The sequence below is a fragment of the Nicotiana tabacum genome, chromosome 9 (assembly GCF_000715075.1).
Source record: "Nicotiana tabacum cultivar K326 chromosome 9, ASM71507v2, whole genome shotgun sequence".
Classification (NCBI taxonomy): Eukaryota; Viridiplantae; Streptophyta; class Magnoliopsida; order Solanales; family Solanaceae; genus Nicotiana; species Nicotiana tabacum.
In genome coordinates this window covers 123338747-123358885 of record NC_134088.1, presented here as the reverse complement: position 1 = coordinate 123358885, position 20139 = coordinate 123338747, and the positions used below count along the sequence as shown (strand labels likewise).

Genomic DNA, 20139 nt, shown 5'->3' with positions numbered 1-20139 from the left:
ACTAATAATACCAAACCTAATAAATATATTATTTTTCCTCTTTCACCATATCAAACAACCCCTAAGTATATTCTTAATAATAAGAAACTCACCTTCATCTTTAGTAGTACTATAAAACAAAGGTATGTGGAAAAAAAAATCCAAATGACATATAAGATGATTTTTAATACCACAAATCTAAAAGCTTTTCTTAGTAGGTCCTACAAAAGATTTTCTGCAACCTAAACTTTTCTATATAACATCCAAACTCTAACCTCCATCACTCCCTTCAACCAATTTTCCCTTTTTTAAACCTTCTTTCCCTTTACTCTTCTTTATTTTAAGTAATTTGCTTCCATTTCTCACTACACTTTTCAGATACAAAACCTGCAAAAACTGACAGTGGCAGTTAGTATAAAACATTTTAAGGTAGTTAAACTTTTGTGTGAATGAAGCTAAGAAAGAAAATACTCAATTATATATAACTAGTCAAATATCTGAAGTAGTTTGAGTAAAGTTAAAAGAGTTTTGGAAAATGAAGGAGAGTGGTAGAAAACAAAGTGCAGCTTCTCCTTGTGCAGCTTGTAAATTGCTAAGGAGGAGATGTGCACAAGATTGTGTTTTTGCACCTTATTTTCCAGCTGATGAGCCACAGAAATTTGCTAGTGTGCATAAAGTTTTTGGTGCTAGCAATGTCAACAAGATGCTTCAGGTAAGAGAGCCAATTCTAGCAATTTTAATTTTATTTTATTCCTTCCTGCATTATGTCTAATTAAGCGAAGGGGAGCATTGGAACAACGATAAAGTTGACATTGTTTCGTTTGACTTATATATAGGTTACAGGTTCGTGTCACGAAACTAGCTAGTGATTGTATCAGGATAGACTGTCTACATTACACCTCCTTGGAATGCTGTCCTTCCCCGAAACTATATGCGAATAATTTTAATTTAATTTCCTTCCTGCATCATGGCTAATTAAGGATGGAAACCTTGGAACAACGATAAAGTTACATTGTTTCTTTTGACCTATATATTGGTTACGGGTTCGTACCATGAAACTAGCTAATTTATTAGAGTATACTGCCTATATTACACCATCTTAAAATGTGACATTTTTCCGAGACCTTAAGTAAACGGGGATGCTCTTTTTTTATTTATTTTTAATAATGTCTAAAAGCCTATTCATGCATTTTACCTTGCTTATTAAAGAATGTCGTTATTGGAAGTGAGATATAGTTATTGTTAGTATTGTACGGAAAAATGTATTTATAAAAAATCTAAGTACGAAATATAACTTAGATTTTAGGACAAAGTGTCAACTGCTAAAAGAAGGCCATTTTTTATAGATTTGTATTTATGTGCACCAGTATAAAAATATGTTTAAAATATTTATGAAGTTTTATCTGTGATAGCATATTATTTATTTTGTTTTTCAGTTTTCTAGTAATAGAGACTCACCTAAAGTTTATTATAAAACTTATGATTATATGAATTGGCTAGTCTAAATTTACACAGCACGTTAATTGCATAACTTTTTGGCATTTTATCATAGAACACTATTTCAAATGCTAACTCTCGTCATTTCGCTTTTAATATCATGATTTTTGGCATGATTTACCTCTAATTTTGTATCTTCCTTATTTTAAGTGGGCCATTCTTTATTAACACGTTGAGTATCCCCTTTATATTTATGAAAAAATGGATTTCTGACCCACAAAGATTTGTTTGTTTTGCATTTGAGAACCCAATTTAACGTTATATCACACCCCAAGTATGACTACTAGTATGAAAATTTTGACCCAAAAAACTTTAACGTGATAAAAGTAAAATACACCGATAAGATTACTGTAAATATTTTTCTTTTCTCTTATTTGCGGGAACAGTATTTTTTTAAATTTTAATATTCTCCATTATTGGCTCTATAACGGCTGAAAACGGTCCAAACAAAGACAAGCTATGTGTGGCTAAAATTGGTCAACTGAACATCCACCGTCGAAAACTTATACTGTATATAGGGTAAACTATTACTTGTTATTGATTTTATAGACTTTGAATATCCTAATTAAATTTTCTAGCTTCGCCACCGGATCCAAAGACCCCACTTTTATTACATTTAGGTAACATCATGCCTTTCATTTTATTTATTATATACAGATATATTAAATCTAAAAATTTACTGAAATTTTTGACGTTGTCTCTGTCTTGACACATCTTTGAGTCTAATACATTATATTATTTTAACTTAATTAATTTGTTAAAATAAGTCAAGAACGTGTTCCAAATAATTAATTAGGAACAGAAGAGATAGAAATTGGAAGAAGAATAAAGAAAAGTGAGTCTTTGTAAACAGTCTTTTAACATTTGTCTTATTTTTCTCTTGTGGTACATAAGCATAAGAATATAGTCAAAGAAAGATTTGTTATTCCAAAGTAATTTTAGAAAAGTACTTAGATCACTTTGCGTTTTTTCATCGCTTTAATAGGGTGAGTTCACACTTAAAAGACAGAAATTCTATGTTAAAAGTTCAGGTTTTTACTTTACTCTTTTCTTTGAGGGGTTAAACAAAATTTCTTTAGGTGTAATTATGACATCGCTATTGCGTATATTATTTATCAAGTTTTGGGGCCCTAGTGTGATGACAATACTTGGTGCAACTAGAAATTAAATATATGCCAAGCAAAAAATAAGTTCCATCCATGTTATTTCTGACTAATAGCCAGTTTGGCCAAGTTTTTTTGTCGGCCAGAAGTACTTTTTTGGGTAAAAAGTATTTTTTTCTTTCAAAATTAAGGTATTTGACCAAACTTTCAGAAAAAAAAAATTCTTTTGAGTAAAAGTAGAAGCAGAGGCATTATTTGAGAAGCAAAGAAAAAGTAGCTTCTTCCCAAAATTACTTTTTTGAAGAGAATTTTTGAGAAAAATATACTTAGAAATAATTTTTAAAATCTTGGTCAAACACTAATTATTAGTTCAAAAGTGTTTTTCAAATTAATTATCCAAACACAAACTTGTGAGAAAAACATACATGTTATAAAATTCCTTAAGCTTACCCTTTTTGATTGGGGAGGCATATTAATAGAAAAGAGAATACAAAATAAAATAATTAATTAAGTTTCTACCATGGATGTTGATTGTACAACATTATATGGACAAACTATGGTATATTGCCGAAAACATTGAATCCTTACATTAAATAAATGGTTAAGTGATATGTATGGTCAGTTTAATTTGCAATAAAGAGTCAAATTGCTTGAATTGATATAAATATTATGACTAATTGTTTTTAATGTTTTTGCAGGAATTACCGGAGCATCAACGGGGCGATGCCGTAAGTTCAATGGTGTATGAAGCTAATGCTAGAGTTAGGGATCCAGTTTATGGTTGTGTTGGAGCTATATCATCTTTGCAACAACAAATTGATCATCTCCAAACACAATTGGCAATTGCACAAGCTGAGGTTGTACACATGAGGATGCGACAATTTTCGTCGATGTCTAGCGGTGGCGGAACGGCCGGAAACTCACCGGAAAATGTGTCGCCGTCGTCCCGACACACTCAAACTCAACCAATCATGTCCCTTTTTACCATGGACATTCTACACCAAAAAAGTAAGTGACATTGTCCTTTCTCACTCACTCTTAACCTATATTGTTCGGACTTTTCAAATATATATGTTACTGTAGGTGTGCAACCATATTGGATCCTCCATTTTTAAAGAATCCGATACAAGCGTGACAATATTTTTGAAGAGTACGACAACATATCTGGTAACTATTTAGCGAGTTGCTTGACTAGCATGCTTGCCTAGTCTTTTCTAATATTTGCTATCAAGATCTTACTTTATTGTCTGCTTCTTTTTTTTCTTCTCTTTTTTCTTACTATACATCTTTATTTAGCACATCTCTACCTGACCCCTCAAGAGATGATGATGACCATTATTAACCATATTGTAAATGTCTAAACATATAATTATTATGAGCTATAATTATGATATGTAGTTATGTATGCTGAGTTGACTACTTTATAATTAGTTTCCTCTTTTGCCTTTGTTGTGGCGTGGAGAATCAGTTCAAGATTTTTGTATCTAATGCTTTTAATGTTTGTACCTTACTTTTGAGGAAACTGCAAGAACATTTTTAACATAATGTTTGTCCTTTTTTTTTTTTTTTTTCATTTTTCTTGTTTCCTTTTGGCCCCCATGTTGGAATATGGTGTTATCATTAAGGCAAAGTATCAAATATGAAGTGACTATAATTATAGGCCATGGCTTTTTAAAATATCAAGTTCCTTTTTTTTTAAATGGCTTCTCCACTATTATATTTTTTTTCATTACTGTTATGATTATACTTTTCTTGAGCCGATAATCTATCGGAAATAACATCTCTATCTTTATAAGGTCGGAGTAAGATCTGTATTCGCACTACCCTCCTCAAAACTCACTTATTGGATTACATCGAGTTTGTTGTTATTGTTGTATAATTATAGGCCATAACACTTTAAATGACATTCTCAATATCCTCTACATCATGAAAAGATGTCATGTCTCTGAAGCTATTTTATTTCCATCAACCCAAATGGTATCCTTAGAGACAAAAGCCAGAGAAACAGATCTAATTATAGGGGGTGGCAAAATTTGATTTTTCAAGATTACTTCATTCCACACTCTTTCATGAACAATGTGAATTGAAATTGCAAATTTAATACCTTTTGGAACTATGCTCAAGTTGTAAGGTAGTTGAGACTTGCTTTTCATGTGTCTATGCTCAAGTGTGTGGTTGTGTAGGTATGTGTTCTAAGACTTTCATAGAAAGACAGAATTGTATAAGGGGACTCTCCAATAGTTTTCGAGGATCTATCAGAAATAATTTCTCAACCTTCACAAATTATGACTAGTATCTGCATACACATTACCCTCTTCATATTTCGTTTGTGAGAATATACGGGGTATATTATTGTTGTTGTAAACTGATGTAAAAGAAGATTCTATATTAAATTTTATTAATTTTGGCCAAGATCATATTTTAGAGCTCAAGTTCAAACATATGGACTTATTTTCAAGAAGTGCAAGAAGTTCAAGAAGCTCAAGATTGATTTCAAGAATGTAAAAGAAGAATCTATATTAAATTTTATTAATTTTGGCCAAGATCATGTTTTAGAGCTCAAGTTCAAACATATGGACTTATTTTCAAGAAGGGCAAGAAGTTCAAGAAGTCAAGATTCTTTCCTTCTTAAAATAGGATTTATTTAATTCCTTTTAGAATAAGGATTTTCCTTTTAGTAGGGTTCTAGTTTCTTTTTACTGTAGAATAGGGATTTTGCTTTCGTCGTCTTTAGTTATTTTATTTCCTTATTAGAATAGGAATTTTAGTCGTGAAAGAAGAGACTTTAGGCTTATATAAAGGGTTCCCTTGCCTTGTAGAAAGAATCCACGTTTTTAGGCTTGCCTTAGTTTTATAATAGAGTATTTTCCTCTATTTTGTCTTCTTTATCCTTGTTTTTGGTTCCAAGCAAGGCGATGATAGTCTTTATCTTGTTTTCAATTGCGTGTGGTATTTCTTTATCACGTTAATTGATTTCAAGTGGTGACTTTATAAACTTGTTTAGTTCTTGATCTTTCAAGAACACGTTTCTTGATCTAAATTCATTCTTTTGATATCATAGAATCATAACTTTCATTGAACTGACGCATTATCAATATTTACTTGTTTTGAATGATTAAATGGTTTTTCTTATAGTTTAGATTGTCATCTTTCACCTTATTTTTGAATAATTAAATTCCGAGTCCTAAAATTTGAGATACGTTGTTTATTGAAATCGACCCACAAATCACATTTTCGTTTCAAGATCTTGATCCTGGTCGGTTGGTTCTTTGTTAACTCGAAGAATCACATCATTTCCTTAACATGTAAATCCTTATTTAAACCACAATCTACACATGCATTTTGGATTTAAGGAAAGAGGAGGAACAAGAAAGGAAAAGAAAAGGTGAGAAGGGTGAGTTTTGTAATGGCTCAAGTAAATAAAGATCATAATCAGAAGTAATTTTCAAAAACATGATTGTTGTGGAGTTGCAATATTTGATAACAACAGGTCTACTATACTAACACAGCATCAATAGCTCAAATTGAAAATATTTACATCTATATGCCTTTGTGTTAAAGGTTACCTGTCAGTTAATTAAGTACAACATGCTTGATTCAAACATTGCCCTATCATTATTATTATCATGCTTTAATTTTTAGTTCTTTTTTCACATTAATCTTGCTGTCAAATATTCTATATTCCATATGAAATAGCTGGAATCAGGTCTTTTTTTTGGTATAATTGGTGTTGGCTCTATTATAGAGGTCAACTTAAAAAAGGGCAGTCCGGTGCATTAAGCTCCCGCTATGCGCGGGGAAGGGGAAGAGTCGAACCACAAAGGTGTATTGTACGCGGTTTTACTTTGCATTTTTGCAAGAGGTTGTTTCCACGGCTCGAACCCGCGACCTCCTGGTCACATGACAACAACTTTACCAGTTACGCCAAAGCTCCCCTTCATACGAGTCAACTTTGATATCGGCAATTTCCTTTGGTAAATATGAAATGGTGATATGAGTTCATATAGCATCTTTCATTGTAACAAATCTTTGGCTTCTCCTTAATTTGCATGTAAGTTATTACTTTCTGCAAATTTCAATAGCCATAGGCAGATTATAGCCAGATGCTAATCTACTTTTGTTTGTCCTATAAAGACCTTACATCTTTATTGGTATACCAGAAAATTGGTAGAAGCATACATTGTGTTGTGTGCTACAAATATAGTTATTAAATGGTTAGCACAGCATAAAAAGCCAATTAAGCTAATTTATTTAACACTAAAAATTCTCTATATTTGCTGATAACATATAAATCTCTAATAAGTTAAATTTTTTTATTAACAAACAATAGACCTAAATAAAGGCACTAAGATAACTAAAATTCAATCCTAACTAATTAAGATATCACCACACACACATATGTTTTCCTTATATTGGATCATTTTATATTCTAAGTCTATTGATACTAACAGCTTTTTTGGATTGTTGTTACGTATCGTTTCATAATGAATCGTACTGTATTATAATGCACAGTACTATAATGTTTGATGATACAATGTTTGAATATATTATATCGTTTATCATCATTTTATGATGTCACACGCCAACAATATGAAAAATAAACTTGTAACACTACTAAGAAAAAATAGGATACATAGTAGAATTATTTATATAAAAAAGTAAGGTAAAGTATAAAATATGATTATTTAAAAATAAGAAAAAGCAAGATAGAGAAAAAAGTAAGATAACGATGACACTACATCAAATCTATCGTTCCATAAAGTGACATTTTTCGTCTTTACGTAATAATGAATTTAACGATACGATATCATAAAATTAACAATCGAAATAAGAATTATATTTAAAGTACAATATAATACAATGCAATAGGTAACGATCCGGAGAAGAAGCCACAAGAGATTGTAAGTCTTTCAGTGTACAAAAAATTAAATAATAATAATAGATAAAATATATTTCTATCATATTCAAATTTGGAGCGAATAGTAAAAAAGAAATTTAATTTATAATAAAGAAAATATTTATTTCAGTCTACTACTGTTTTCTCTCTCTTTTTCTCTTGCGGGAAAAGAATCAGTCAAAATCATGAATATTCTCTTGATCTCTTCTCCTTCCTTACACCTTCCTCACAACTGCTCCATCTTCTACTCTTCTACTCCTCACTGATTTTGGATTTCATATTAGAAGCAAAATTAAAGCTGAATTAAATACTTGGGCTACAGTGAAAATGGCAGGTGCAAATAAAGCTTTCAAAATATGTAGTAGTGTATCTGAAGCACTGAGTTACATGCCATTTTCGCTGCAATACACTGAGCCTAACACTAAGAATGACCTCTGGGTATTTTGGAGCCAACACAATAACGAGTTTCCTACTGTCTTCCCCAGCAGTAAGTGTCTTTTCCCCTTTATGTCTATGGTCTATGGATTGGTATTTACACTATATAACATCCAGATTATATGATACTAGGGTTGCAAACTGGCGGGTCGGGCCAGATATGGGCGGGTAAAAAAAAAACGTATAATGCAAAAAACGGATAAATTATTTGACCCATATTTAATACGGATAAGAAACAGGTTAACCGGTGGATGAGATCGATCATGTGGTGATTTCTTGAATATGATCACTTTTGGGAGAATTTCTAATCTCACAAACTTGAGGAACCCCAATTTGAAGATTAGTTATCTGAATAATATGCTTATTATCCATATCTGACATGTTTTTAAAAAGTACATTATCCAACCCAGATGGATAACTATATTTTTAATCCATTTTGCCACCACTATACTCAACTCACTTATTTGGAGAATGATGCCTATGGCCTATGGGTTCTCACTTTGTCCCTTCTTTTAGTTTTACCCCTGGCTAGATTCTTGTGTTTGGTTAATGAATAGGAGTAGTGACACTCATTGTGTTTATTGGGTACCTTTTTTGCTTACGGAGGTCAATTTGACAGATTTTGATACTAAATTGGACTATATTAATTTATTTTGGACTAAAATTTGGAAATTATGTTATGATATGGAACTTAAGCCTAATTAAATCTCAAAAGCTAGTTCACAAGATAACGATTGTGCAAGACCATATAAGAAGTCCAAGTCCCCCATCCACTACCAATTTGGGAATCTAACACGTGAAACGTACCATAAATATATGTACCCAACGGTGTGGCCTAGTAGTCAATAAAGTGGGTGCAAATCAATCTCAGGGTTCAAATCCTAGCAGTGACAAAATATGTGCTAGACGATTTCTTCCCATTTGTCTAAGCTTTGGTTGGTAGAGTTACCTGGGAGATATCATGTAGCGGATGGAATAGTTGAGGTGTATGCAGGCTGACCCGAACACCAATGTCATAAAAAAAAGTTCCATGAAGACAAATTTCTTCATATCAGATGGCAAAACGTTGAATTTTCCTCTTACTCAATGTTCACTTAGTTGAATCAGAGGAGCAGAAAAGTGACAAACCTTTTGCCACATAGGTTGTAGTACTCTCTAAAATCTTAATAATGTTGGACTTCAATCTTATCAAAGTAAGTGATTAAAGTAGTAGTCAATCAATGCATCTAGCTTAGAGATTATTTTCTGGTACTTCTCTTGATCTGACTTATGGAACTTTAAGGGATGCCTAGGACTTGATATACTCCAACCATCCTAATACTTCAAAACAGTCAGTTTGCACAATTTATGAAGATTGGTTCATGTCATTGTTAGATTTTAATCAAGTTTTAGTGATATAATAGTTAGAGCAGTTAAAGTAAAAATTCAGGCTTGTATGTTTAGAACACTAAATAATAGTTTCAAATCATGGTGCAAAAGCTCTCTGAATCAGAGAAAGGAAAATACCAGAGCAAAGTGAAGCCAGTAAAGCGAACAAGGGGAGGTAGTAGCTAACTTGCAACTCTCATTCATGTTACTCTGCGGAGCACTGCATAACAGAGGCGGACCTACTCTATAGGTTGAGGGGTCACCGGCAACCGGAATATTCGGCAAAAACTCCATATATACTTGCAAATCTCTTTCAAAATATAGTCAGATATTAGCATAAGCCCCTGTACCAATCTACATGAGCATTAATAAATTTATATTGAACGCCATAGTGCCCCCGCCACCACCGAATCCTGGGTCCGCTCCTGCTGCATAAGTATTCTTAAGTGTAAACTTGGGCTTGTTATTCACTCCTATAACTAATGCAATCATGTTGAAGTTCTAATATTGTTCTTTTTAGGAGTGCACCATTGGTGGAGCTGCTTATTTGTTTCATCTGTTATCTGTTAATCTAAATTCCCAAGGATTTGATTATGATAACTTTTGTTACTCGATAAATGAGCGACTTTTAAATGAGTTGGGTTTAGATTGGGGAATATGAAGTCTTTGAGCTTATGGATTAAGTCTTGAATATTGAGGAGTTTGAATTGTATATTTAACCAGTTTTTCAATATGATTGTTACGTATCCATCTTTCTGAATGAGTCAAGTGACTAATATCATAAATAACTTCTTACAGCTGCTTACACTACTATCTATCATGATACCATCAAGGAGAAAATCACATCCGCTCTCAAGAATGCCTACATTTCTGACAACTTCGGATGCTGGTTGGTTCAATTTTGGGCACCTATAACCACTAACGATCAGATTTTTCTAACAACTTGTGACCTACCTTTTGGTCTTACGAAACTCCATGAAGGACTTTGTTTTTATAGGTCAGAGTGTCTGAAATTTAGAATTCCTATTATAACTGATTGTTCTGAGAATGAGTATCGACTTGGTCCTGCTGGACGCGTGTTCCAACATGGTTTGCCTGAAATGAGTCCAGATGTTTCTCGTCATTCTGCCAATGATTATCCTCAGCATGACTTGGCTGCAGCTGCTGGTTTAGGGAACTACTTGGCTGTACCGATTTTTGAGCCTCTTAGTAATCAGTGCATTGGAGTACTTGAGATCATAGGGGATAAGAAGGGAAGCTTCTCTCAAGATTTTGTTCAAATGGTCTATGAGATGCTCAATGTATGGCTTTCCTCTCTACTTTTCTTGCCATTTCTCTCTCGCTCGCTCTCTCTTTCAGTTTGTTTGAGTTAGTTTTACTGTAGAGAAAGGAAAGGTTGTTCGAAACTTTGCTTGATTTTAGTGTGGTAGCTAAAGTATAAAAAAACATGAATTTAGTGAAGAGTTTGGTCATTTTTAAATGTCACAATTACCACTTCAATTTTCTAGAGATAGATTAAAAGACGTTTTCTCTTCAGGAGATATGCCTAGTAGCCTACTAGTTTCTCATAACCTCTATATATTTCTCTGAGCATGGCATCTTGTTCTTAACAGAAGGTGGACTTGAGATCATCAAACATGTATGGCCACCCCGACAAGAAGGTATGTTCATGAAGATGCTCTATGCCTGAATCCCCCAAGCCAGGAAAAGAATATATTTACTAAACTACAGTGTACCTCTTTAAATGAAATAAACTAAAGCACCTGTATCAACTGTCTGTTTTTAGCAGGGCCTTAGAGGGCTAGAACGCGCCCTAAAAGAGATCGAGGAGCAGTTGAGTTTTATATGCAGAACACATCAATTACCTCTAGCTCAGACATGGCTACCTATCCTTGACGGAAGCAATGTTGAAAGATTCACGACCACAGAGGAACAGTTCTGCATATGCACGTCAGCTGGCTACGAGTTCAGAGCTGCTTGTGATATGTTTCACTTAGGGAAGAGTCAGGGGGTTGTTAGTAAGGCCTTTTTAACCCGTAGTTCATGCTTCTGCAGTGACATCACACAGTTAAGCATGACTGAGTACCCCTTGGCACATGTGGCACACAGAGTTGGATTACATAGCTCGTTTGCTATATGTTTGCAAAGTTCCTACACAGGGGACTATGTATACCTATTGGAGTTCTTTTTACCCCAAGATAACAAGTCAGATTGCAGGAGTCCACAAACCATATTGAATATGCTATTGGCCTCGATGAAGCGACAATTTCGAAGTTTCAAGCTTGCTTCTGGACAAAAACTGGGAGAGAAATTATCTGTTGAAATTATACCTGTTCCTTCAGATGATGGACTCAACTCTTTTGAGATATGCCATAGTGTGAAACCTTTATCTGATATTGAGGCAGTAGCACATCCGGGAAAAATAGAGTGGTTTGACCCATTAAACAGATTACTGAAATGTGGAAATACAGTAAATATCTGTCCTAAAAATATTGATCTAACAACATCATCAAGAACTGCTAACACTACAACAAAACTAACAAATGTGAGGGTGCTAACTAATAGAGCTGTTTCCAATAGCTCTGAGGAAGAAAGCATGATGAAAATATCCGAAGGACACCACAGAATTAACAGTGTAGTGCTTCAACAATTAGTTGGCGCAAAAGTTGGCACTGAAACCACTCTTGGTAATAAAAATAAATTCTTTTAAACAGATCTATTGCATCTCTGATTGTATGCAGTAATATTTTCACGTATGTTGATGTTATTCTAAGTAATTTCTTACTATATTTGCAGCCAGCCAATCTGCTCCAAATAGTCTTGGCACAAAGCATCTTGAAATTAACGGCATGAATTGCTCCAGTGATCATCTTGAATCTGCCAAGGTTGCTGATAGACATTGTGAAGAATCCAGTGGAGGTGACCAGTCATGTCGCGACACCACAACTTCCTTGACTCATGCTGCAAAGCCTACCACACAAGCTGCAGGAGTGCAGAACGAAAGCATCATTCCAAGAAAATGTCCAAATTTTCTACTCTCTGGGGTTCGTGCTGATGATCTAGAAAGGTTAGCCAAGGTGTCTAAGCTTTATGATCGTGAGGAGCTCCAGGTTTGAGCTCTTTCCAAACAATTACTGATTTTCTAACAGTATCATTAAGTCAAAATTGTTGATTGATGCACATGATTTACGTTGATTTGATTTGATTACTCTAAGTCAGCCATTTGTTAGTGGACAGGTTGTGTTCGTACTATTTTTCCGTTCCGGTTTCCTAGTACCTGCCACTGTACTGATTATTGATATTGCTTTTTCCATTTATTTTTTCTGATTCTTAGCTCGCTGGTACTATCTTTTTGGTATATGTTGTTTTTACTGTTATATCGTCTCATTTCATCTTCTTCTGCCTAGGATCTATCGAAAAGAACCTCTCTACCCCCAGGGTAGGGGTAAGGGTTGCGTACACTCTACCCTCCCTAGACCCCACTTGTAGGATTATACTGGGTTGTTGTTGTTGTTGTTGTTGTTGTTGTACTCTAAGTCAGACATAGATTTGGAGATATTGATATCCTAGGTGAAAAGTTCAAATATGGTGAACTTTGGCAACCATTGGTTTATAGATTTGAGAGATGATTGGAGGGATGGATGACGATACTTGTCAAAAAGGGGAAGAATCATGCTATAAGTTCTTACATTACCTTATCAAAAAAAAAATCATGCTATAAAATTGCAATTCCATTTTCGGTGGGTAAGTTTGAAAGCTAATGAGAGACTTCTGACAAGAGTGGGTTGCTCAAGTGGTGAGCACCCTCCACTTCCAACCAATAGGTTGTGAGTTCGAGTCACCCCAAGAGCAAGGTGGGGAGCAGTGTTTTTAAGAGCGAGAAGCGCAAAAAAGCGACAAGGGCTCGCAGCGCTTCAAAAGCGAAGCGCAAAGCGAAGCGTACGCTTTATTAAAGTGAAGCGCAATTCTTAAAAAACATAATGTAAACCTTGCAAAGACACAATATAAAATTATAAATAATCAAAAAGTTCAAATTGTCAAAATCAAAGCTACTAAATTACTAGAATCAACCTCTTATTTTTCTACTCTTCTTGTTCTTCTTCAAGATTGTCAAAATCTTGAATTCCTCTATTATCTTCATATTGCTCGTCATCTTCCTCCTCCCCCTCCTCTTCCTCTTCATGATCACTTTCATCTTCATCAATTAGGGATAGGGATCGACTTGTAGTAGCCATACTTTTTCCCTTCCTAATCGAGCTTGAACTTGAAGTATTCCCCCTTAAACCATAAGGATTCTCCCCAACTCCACTAGCAACCGCAACATCACCCCAAGTGAAATTAGAATCGCCTTCAAATACTTCTTCATCTTCACAATTTTCGGGGACTCCGGTTAGCCACTCATTAGCCTCATCAATATTGTCCAAAAGAATTGGATCAATTAGATTGCGGTGGTTGTAGCGACGCCTCAATGCTCTATTGTATTTTATGAACACTAGATTATGGAGGCGCTTCAAGGTTAGTCGATTCCTCTTCTTTGTATGAATCTGCAAACAAGATGTGTCAACTAATTAGTAGGAGTTGGGACAATTGAGATATAATTTACTTTATCTCAAAACACGAAATAATTCTTTTTATTTCTCACGTGTTCAAAAACGCTCCAGTTCCTTTCACATCCGGATGAGCTACAAGTTAAACTTAGAACTCTGATGGCGAAAGTCTGTAAATCCGGAGTCTCTACACCATATTGGTCCCACCAATCAACTATAGAAGTGAAAAAAAAAATTCAAGAGTTAATAAGTATAAAAAATACATTAAAGTTAGAGCTATAAAATATAGAAGCACTTGGTCACCTGGCGATTTCGTCTTTCTTTTTGTTTAATAGCAAGTCGGAGCTTAAAAAGTCCCTCAGTTGCCTTGTAAATAGCAAGCTGATCTACTATCTTTTCTTGCATGTCTTCATCTGGGGTCAACTTGATAACAACCTCATGGAATCCTGTCCACACTTCTCTAGCCAATGAATTATTCTCATGCTGATCATAAAAGAGTGACGGGTTCAGAATAAGTCCAGCTGCATGCAAAGGTCTATGAAGTTGCTCACTCCATCTTGCATCAATGATCTGAAAGACCTTTGCATATTTCTGCTCATCAGTGAATGATGCTTGAATAGCCTCCTTGGCCTTATCCATAGCTTCGTAGAGGTAGCCCATTGGTGGTTTTTGCTCCCCATCCACCAAACGGAGTACTTTAACCAAAGGGCCACCAATTTTAAGAGCATGAAGGACATTATTCCAAAAAGAATAAGAAAGAATAATGCGTGCAACATCTTTCCCTGCACTTTCCTTTGCAAATTTACTCTTGCTCCATTCCTCTGAAGTGAACAACTTTCTCAAATTGGATTTTTGCAAGTGGATACTATGTAAAGTCAAGAAAGCAGTGGCGAACCTTGTCTTGCCCGGTTTCACCAAATTTTTTTGTCCGGTGAATCTTCTCATCATATTCAATAACAAGGGCCGCTGAGAAATATAAGAATGTACCCTAACGCCCTGGCCAAAAACTGTAGAGAAGGGTTTTTCCTTGAAAATGTCCCCGAAGATTAAGTTGATACAATGAGCCGCACATGGAGTCCAATCGACATTCTTGTACGCTCCTTCCACCATGCCACCCGCTTTCACATTTTCACTCGCATTATCAGTGACCACTTGAACAACTTTGCTTGGGCCAATCTTTTCAATGGTGTTCTGAAACAAGGTGAACATTTTGATGTGGTCAGTGGATGAGTCGCTAGCATCAATGGACTCAAGAAACAAACTTCCCTTGGGAGAATTCACCAACACGTTAATAATCATTTTCCCAGTTCTTGCCGTCCACTTATCCATCATAATGGAGCAGCCATACTTGTTCCACGCAACTTTATGTTCCTCCACAATTTTATTAGTCTCCTCCACTTCCTTATTTAGATAAGGACCTCTGATTTCATGATAAGTGGGAGGCTTCATTCCAGGTCCGTATTGACCAACGGCCTCAATAAAGTCTCCAAAAGTGTCAGTATAGTTGACACAATTGAAGGGGAACCCAACATCATAGACCCATCGTGCAAAAGCTCTAACTGCACGATCCCTCAAAATGTCCTTAGCAATTTTTTGTACATCTTTTCCACCGCTCTTTCCTTCCGGCTTCTTTGGGAAATAGCAATCTATAGGACCTTTAGTCCTACTCGTACCCGTCGATCCATGGCTTGAAGAGATTGCATCTCTTCCCCGTTTTGTTGGAAGTGACAATTCTTCAATATCATCATCACCATCATCATCAAGATTGGTCACCAATGGTTGATGACTCATTTGATTTTTTTGCTCCTTCTTCTTCTCAACAAAATTCTTTATTTCATCCCTCACCTCCGATGGATATTTCGGATAACTTGTGACGTTTCTATCGCCACCAATAAGATGGAATTTAAAGCGATAAATTCCACCCGTTGTAATCTTGTTACAAAACTTGCATACAATATTTGTATTCTTCTCATTAACTCTATCGCCATATCGCCAAGCCGGGTCTTTATCTTTCGATCTTTGAGACATTTTGAAATCCCTATTAAGATATAAGAAAATACATAATCAAATAAACTGAAAATACATATAATATATATAATAATTAATTTTATAAACCGAAATACACATTAAAAAAATCAAATAAACTAAAATATAACATATATAATTTTCTAAAATGAAATACATATAAAATTAATCAAATAAACTGAAAACATAACATATATATAATAATTAATTTTATATACTGAAAAATACATTAAGAAAATCAAATAAACTGAAAAATATAACATATATAAATAATAATTAACTTTATATACTGAAATATACATTAAAAAATCAAATAAACTAAAATATAACATATATATATAATAATTAATTTTCTAAAATGAAATACATATAAAATTAATCAAATAAACTGAAAATATAACATATATAAATAATAATTAATATTATATACTGAAATATACATTAAAAAATCAAATAAACTGAAAAATATAACATATATAAATAATAATTAATTTTATATGCTGAAATATACATTAAAAAAATCAAATAAACTGAAAAATATAACATATATAAATAATAATTAATTTTATAAACTAAAATACATATTAAAAGTAATAAATAAGAAGAATAAAAGGGGGAAAAAAACAAAATGGGTTAGAGATAAAAGGAAGAAGAAGACGCTGAAGTTTGAACAGTGCAAACTGGACTGTCAGAGTCTCAGAGATAAACAAAGAAGAAGAAGGAAGAAAGAAGGAAAAAGAAAGAAAAAAAAGCAGAATCTGACGGGACCAAGAAGAAGAAAGAAAGAAGAAAGAAAAAAAAGAGAAGAAGAAAATTACCTGGACTGGTCAGCAATGTCAATGAAGTTGAACCCTAGGCTTTGGTCGACCTCGATCGAAGAAGAGAGAAGAAGAAATGGCCAATTTTTGTCAATTTAGGGTCTGTTTTGTATAATAGAAAAACAGACCCAAAGTTTTTTTTTTTAAAAAAAGGGCCCTCTGCGCTTTTTTAACAAAAGCGATCGCTTCGTCGCTTTACTCGCTTCGTCGCTTCCTCCGTTGAAGCGTGCGCTTCCCTCGGTCGAGTCGCCTCAGGCAGCTAGAAGCGACACTGAGTCGCGTCGCTTCGCGCTTAAAGCGACGAAGCGATCGCTTTTCTAAACACTGGTGGGGAGCTCTTGGAGAGGGAATAAAAATAAAAATAAAAATGAGAGACTTCTCGTGGGATGGAAAAAATGGGAAAAGAGATGCCACTTTGTCCGGTAGGAGAAGGCATCAAGCTATATATTCAAGGGCTAGTCATTTTAATATACATTTCCGCATTAAAAATGGTTATCGAGATTCAGATACAAAGAAGAGATTTTATTGATGTAGGCAATTAGCACAAAGTACAGATGCAGTCAATATGGCTAGTTTTCTAAAGATGTCAAATTATTGTGTGGGACGGGTCTACAAAAAGGTCGTGTAAAAGAAAGAGTGAACTTCTCAAAGTTCATGGGGTCTTTGATTGGAACTAGTAGTCGAATAAGATTTTGGCTAGATTTTATGGTGTTTGTGATGCTTAGTTAATAGTTGCCATACATTTTCTTGGTGCCTTATAATTAAAATTACATTTCTATTAGGTAGCCGAGTGTCGTCCTTGCTTGTAACAGTAGCTTTGATTCACCAGTGGGTGTTTTTTTTCATATCCCTAGACTTTTGTTGCTACTTGCTGTTGTCTTTGTTTCGGTTTTCTGATTGCATTACCTATTGCTATTTTTGTATCTTCACTTCGGTTGTCAGATCGGTTTGTTTGTTATTGCCCCTCCCTTTTTCACCTTCCGATGATCTTTCGGAAACAGACTCTCTGCCTTCTTGAAGGCAGGGGTAAGGTCTGCGTATGCTCTACCCTTCCCAGACCCCACTTGTGAGATTACACTGGGTTGTTGTTGTTATTATTGTACATTTCTATTATTTAAAAAAAATGGAAAAGGCAAAGACCATTTTCGCAAATAATTCGTTAGGATTCTAAGCAGAGAATGGAAGTTGGAAGAAGTGTAAAGAGAATTATGCCAAGAGTCAAGTTTTTTGGGAAGAAAGTCATATCATCTGTCTTTTTCATGGTGTGGTGCATAAGAATTTATTCAAAAATTTGTTCCATAGTAATTCTAGAGAAATGTTCCGATCATTTGTGTTGTCTAGGTGAGTTTACACACAAACAACAGAAATTTTAAGGTTAAGTACTTTACTCTTTCTTGATAGTTAAACCAGCTTTGTGTTGGTATAATAATGACATCTCTATAGTATTTTTTGTCAAGGCTTAGGGCTTTAATCATGACATCTCTATAGTTCATTGTTGTTTTACATAAGAATACCATAACTACTAGGGCAGCCCGTTGCACTAATCTCCCGCTACGCGCGGGGTCCGGGGAAGGGCCAGACCACTAGGATCTATTGTAAGCAACCTTACCCTGCATCTCTGCAAGAGGCTGTTTTTAGGCTCGAACCCGTGATCTCCTGGTCACATGACATCTCTATAGTATTATTTGCATTTTGTTTGTTTGTTCGAGTAGATTTCTACAATTTTAGGTTCGGATTTCATTGTTTTTGCAGGAACTTTTGCAGAAGTTACCAGAGAATCAACGGAGCGATGCCGTGAGTTCAATGGTGTATGAAGCTAATGCTAGAGTTAGGGATCCAGTTTATGGTTGTGTTGGAGCTATATCGTATTTGCAGAACCAAATTAGCTTTCTCCAAATGCAACTGGCAGTTGCTCAAGCTGAAGTGGTGTGCATGCAGGTGACTATGGACATGGAAGATCCACTAAAACTGCAGGAGCCCTTGTGGTCATGATAGTAATTTTGTTGCTTGTCTAGGATGCCTTCCCAGTATTGTTTGCTATCAAGGTCTTTCTCTATTTTTCCTCTTTTTTTCAGGGGCGGAGGTAGGGTATTCTTTACTGGTTCGGCCGAATCCACTGGCTTTTGTGTAGACCCTGTAACTAAAATATGCTATGGGTTCGATGTCAAGTTCAGAACCCACAAACTTCAGATCCTAGCTCTATCTCTGCTTTGTTTTTCGTCCTTATCCGTACTATACATCTTTATATCACATCTCTACCTGCCCCCTAAGAGATGATGTGAACCATTGTTAACCAGATTGTAATTGTCTGAACATATAGTTATGAGCTATTATGACATGCAGTTATGTATGGGGTAGTGACTTGATTAAATGTGTTTTATGAACTCTCTATTTAGTGCATTGATGTTTGTACCTTTCTTTTATGGAAACTACTCCACCATGATTGATTAATATGTTTTTCTTTCTATTTTTTGTTCTTTTCTCTCTTGTTTATTTTGGCCTCCATGCTGGAGAAACAAATGTAATTGTGGGGTGGGGGGAGTTTAGACTTATCAAACTGACTTTCTTCCCCAATTACATCAGAAGTACTTTATCCTAAATCTCATCTGCAAGCTATCATTTGTTGAATTATTACCTTATATTTTAGAAGCACAAAACTTTCCTTCACTAAACTCTTCCTTCCTTGCCTCTTGCAAGGGTAAGTACCCTTGTGGTCTGGTTCTTTCCTAGACTCCGCACATAACGGGAGTTTGAGTCCTTTAGGCTTCCTTCTCCCTTACTCACGGCACTACACTTGCTTGAGTCGTTTAGGCTACCTGCTATTGTTTATGTTTGGTTGGTGCTTTTACTTCGCTTGGTGTTTTTACTTATGGATATAGACAGTTTTGGATAACAAACTTTTTTTTAATCCAACTTAAACTAATTTTCACTAGTTTATAAAATGCTTTCGATGCCTTTTATACATATGAAAACATATTTCTTGAAAAAAGAGTTCAAAGCTATCTCAATACACTGATGAGATATGGTTCAAAATTGCAAACTTTTTCAAGGCCCTAAGTTGCTCTTTGCCGTTGAAAAAGATTAGAAGAACCCCTTAATAAAAAAAGAAAAAAGAAAAGACAATAACCCCTTGAAATTTTTTTGAATTAAAATTTCAAGTCTCATTGCACAAGGAGGTGGTCATTCTCCTTCAAAAGGTGGAGAGCATAGAGAGATTAAATCCTTAAAGAGTGCGAAATATCCGTGCCTCAACTTACGGATGTGTTCTTTCCACCATGTAGGCTTTTTACCCTAAATTTTGTCAATTTTTGACCTTAGTTCAATTAATATATGTGGTTATTAAAAAAGTAGCAACCAATGCAGCTTCTCCAATTATTTGAAGTGCAATTGTATTTCTCTCAGATTTCATCAAGTTTAAACAGCCAAAGGAAAATAGGAACTTGAAAATAGAAAGAATCTGGTCAAGTGGA

The 20139-nt window shown here is 34.8% G+C and overlaps 2 protein-coding genes across 5 annotated transcripts; both read left to right on the top strand.

Moving 5' to 3' along the window:
- Positions 1 to 365: 365 nt before the first annotated feature.
- On the top strand, positions 366 to 3595 carry LOC107796066 (LOB domain-containing protein 4-like). The gene is made up of 2 exons (XM_016618788.2): positions 366 to 691; positions 3278 to 3595. The coding sequence occupies exons 1-2, from the start codon at positions 515 to 517 to the stop codon at positions 3593 to 3595; spliced, it is 495 nt and encodes a 164-aa protein (XP_016474274.2). The 5' UTR covers positions 366 to 514.
- Positions 3596 to 7636: 4041 nt separating this feature from the next.
- Positions 7637 to 19069, top strand: LOC107796083 (protein NLP7). Of its 4 annotated transcripts, none has more exons than XM_075222200.1 (6): positions 7637 to 7963; positions 10078 to 10580; positions 10893 to 10940; positions 11069 to 11966; positions 12076 to 12389; positions 18422 to 19069. In XM_075222200.1, the coding sequence occupies exons 1-6, from the start codon at positions 7804 to 7806 to the stop codon at positions 18659 to 18661; spliced, it is 2163 nt and encodes a 720-aa protein (XP_075078301.1). In that variant the 5' UTR covers positions 7637 to 7803; the 3' UTR covers positions 18662 to 19069. The 4 variants fall into 4 exon arrangements, with proteins under 4 accessions (XP_075078301.1, XP_075078303.1, XP_075078302.1 ...); XM_075222202.1 differs by having other exon boundaries at positions 7638 to 7963; positions 12076 to 12346; XM_075222201.1 differs by having other exon boundaries at positions 7638 to 7963; positions 11066 to 11966; positions 12076 to 12346.
- Positions 19070 to 20139: the final 1070 nt, after the last annotated feature.

What these genes read in the sequence shown, in the direction of transcription:
- LOC107796066 (XM_016618788.2), top strand. Translation starts at nt 515, where the DNA reads ATGAAGGAGAGTGGTAGAAAACAAAGTGCAGCTTCTCCTTGTGCAGCT. An exon ending in ATGTCAACAAGATGCTTCAG is followed by an intron (nt 692 to 3,277) that starts GTAAGAGAGCCA and finishes ATGTTTTTGCAG; the next exon opens with GAATTACCGGAGCATCAACG.
- LOC107796083 (XM_075222199.1), top strand. Translation starts at nt 7,804, where the DNA reads ATGGCAGGTGCAAATAAAGCTTTCAAAATATGTAGTAGTGTATCTGAA. An exon ending in TGGTCTATGAGATGCTCAAT is followed by an intron (nt 10,581 to 10,892) that starts GTATGGCTTTCC and finishes TGTTCTTAACAG; the next exon opens with AAGGTGGACTTGAGATCATC. An exon ending in ATGATCGTGAGGAGCTCCAG is followed by an intron (nt 12,390 to 18,421) that starts GTTTGAGCTCTT and finishes TTGTTTTTGCAG; the next exon opens with GAACTTTTGCAGAAGTTACC.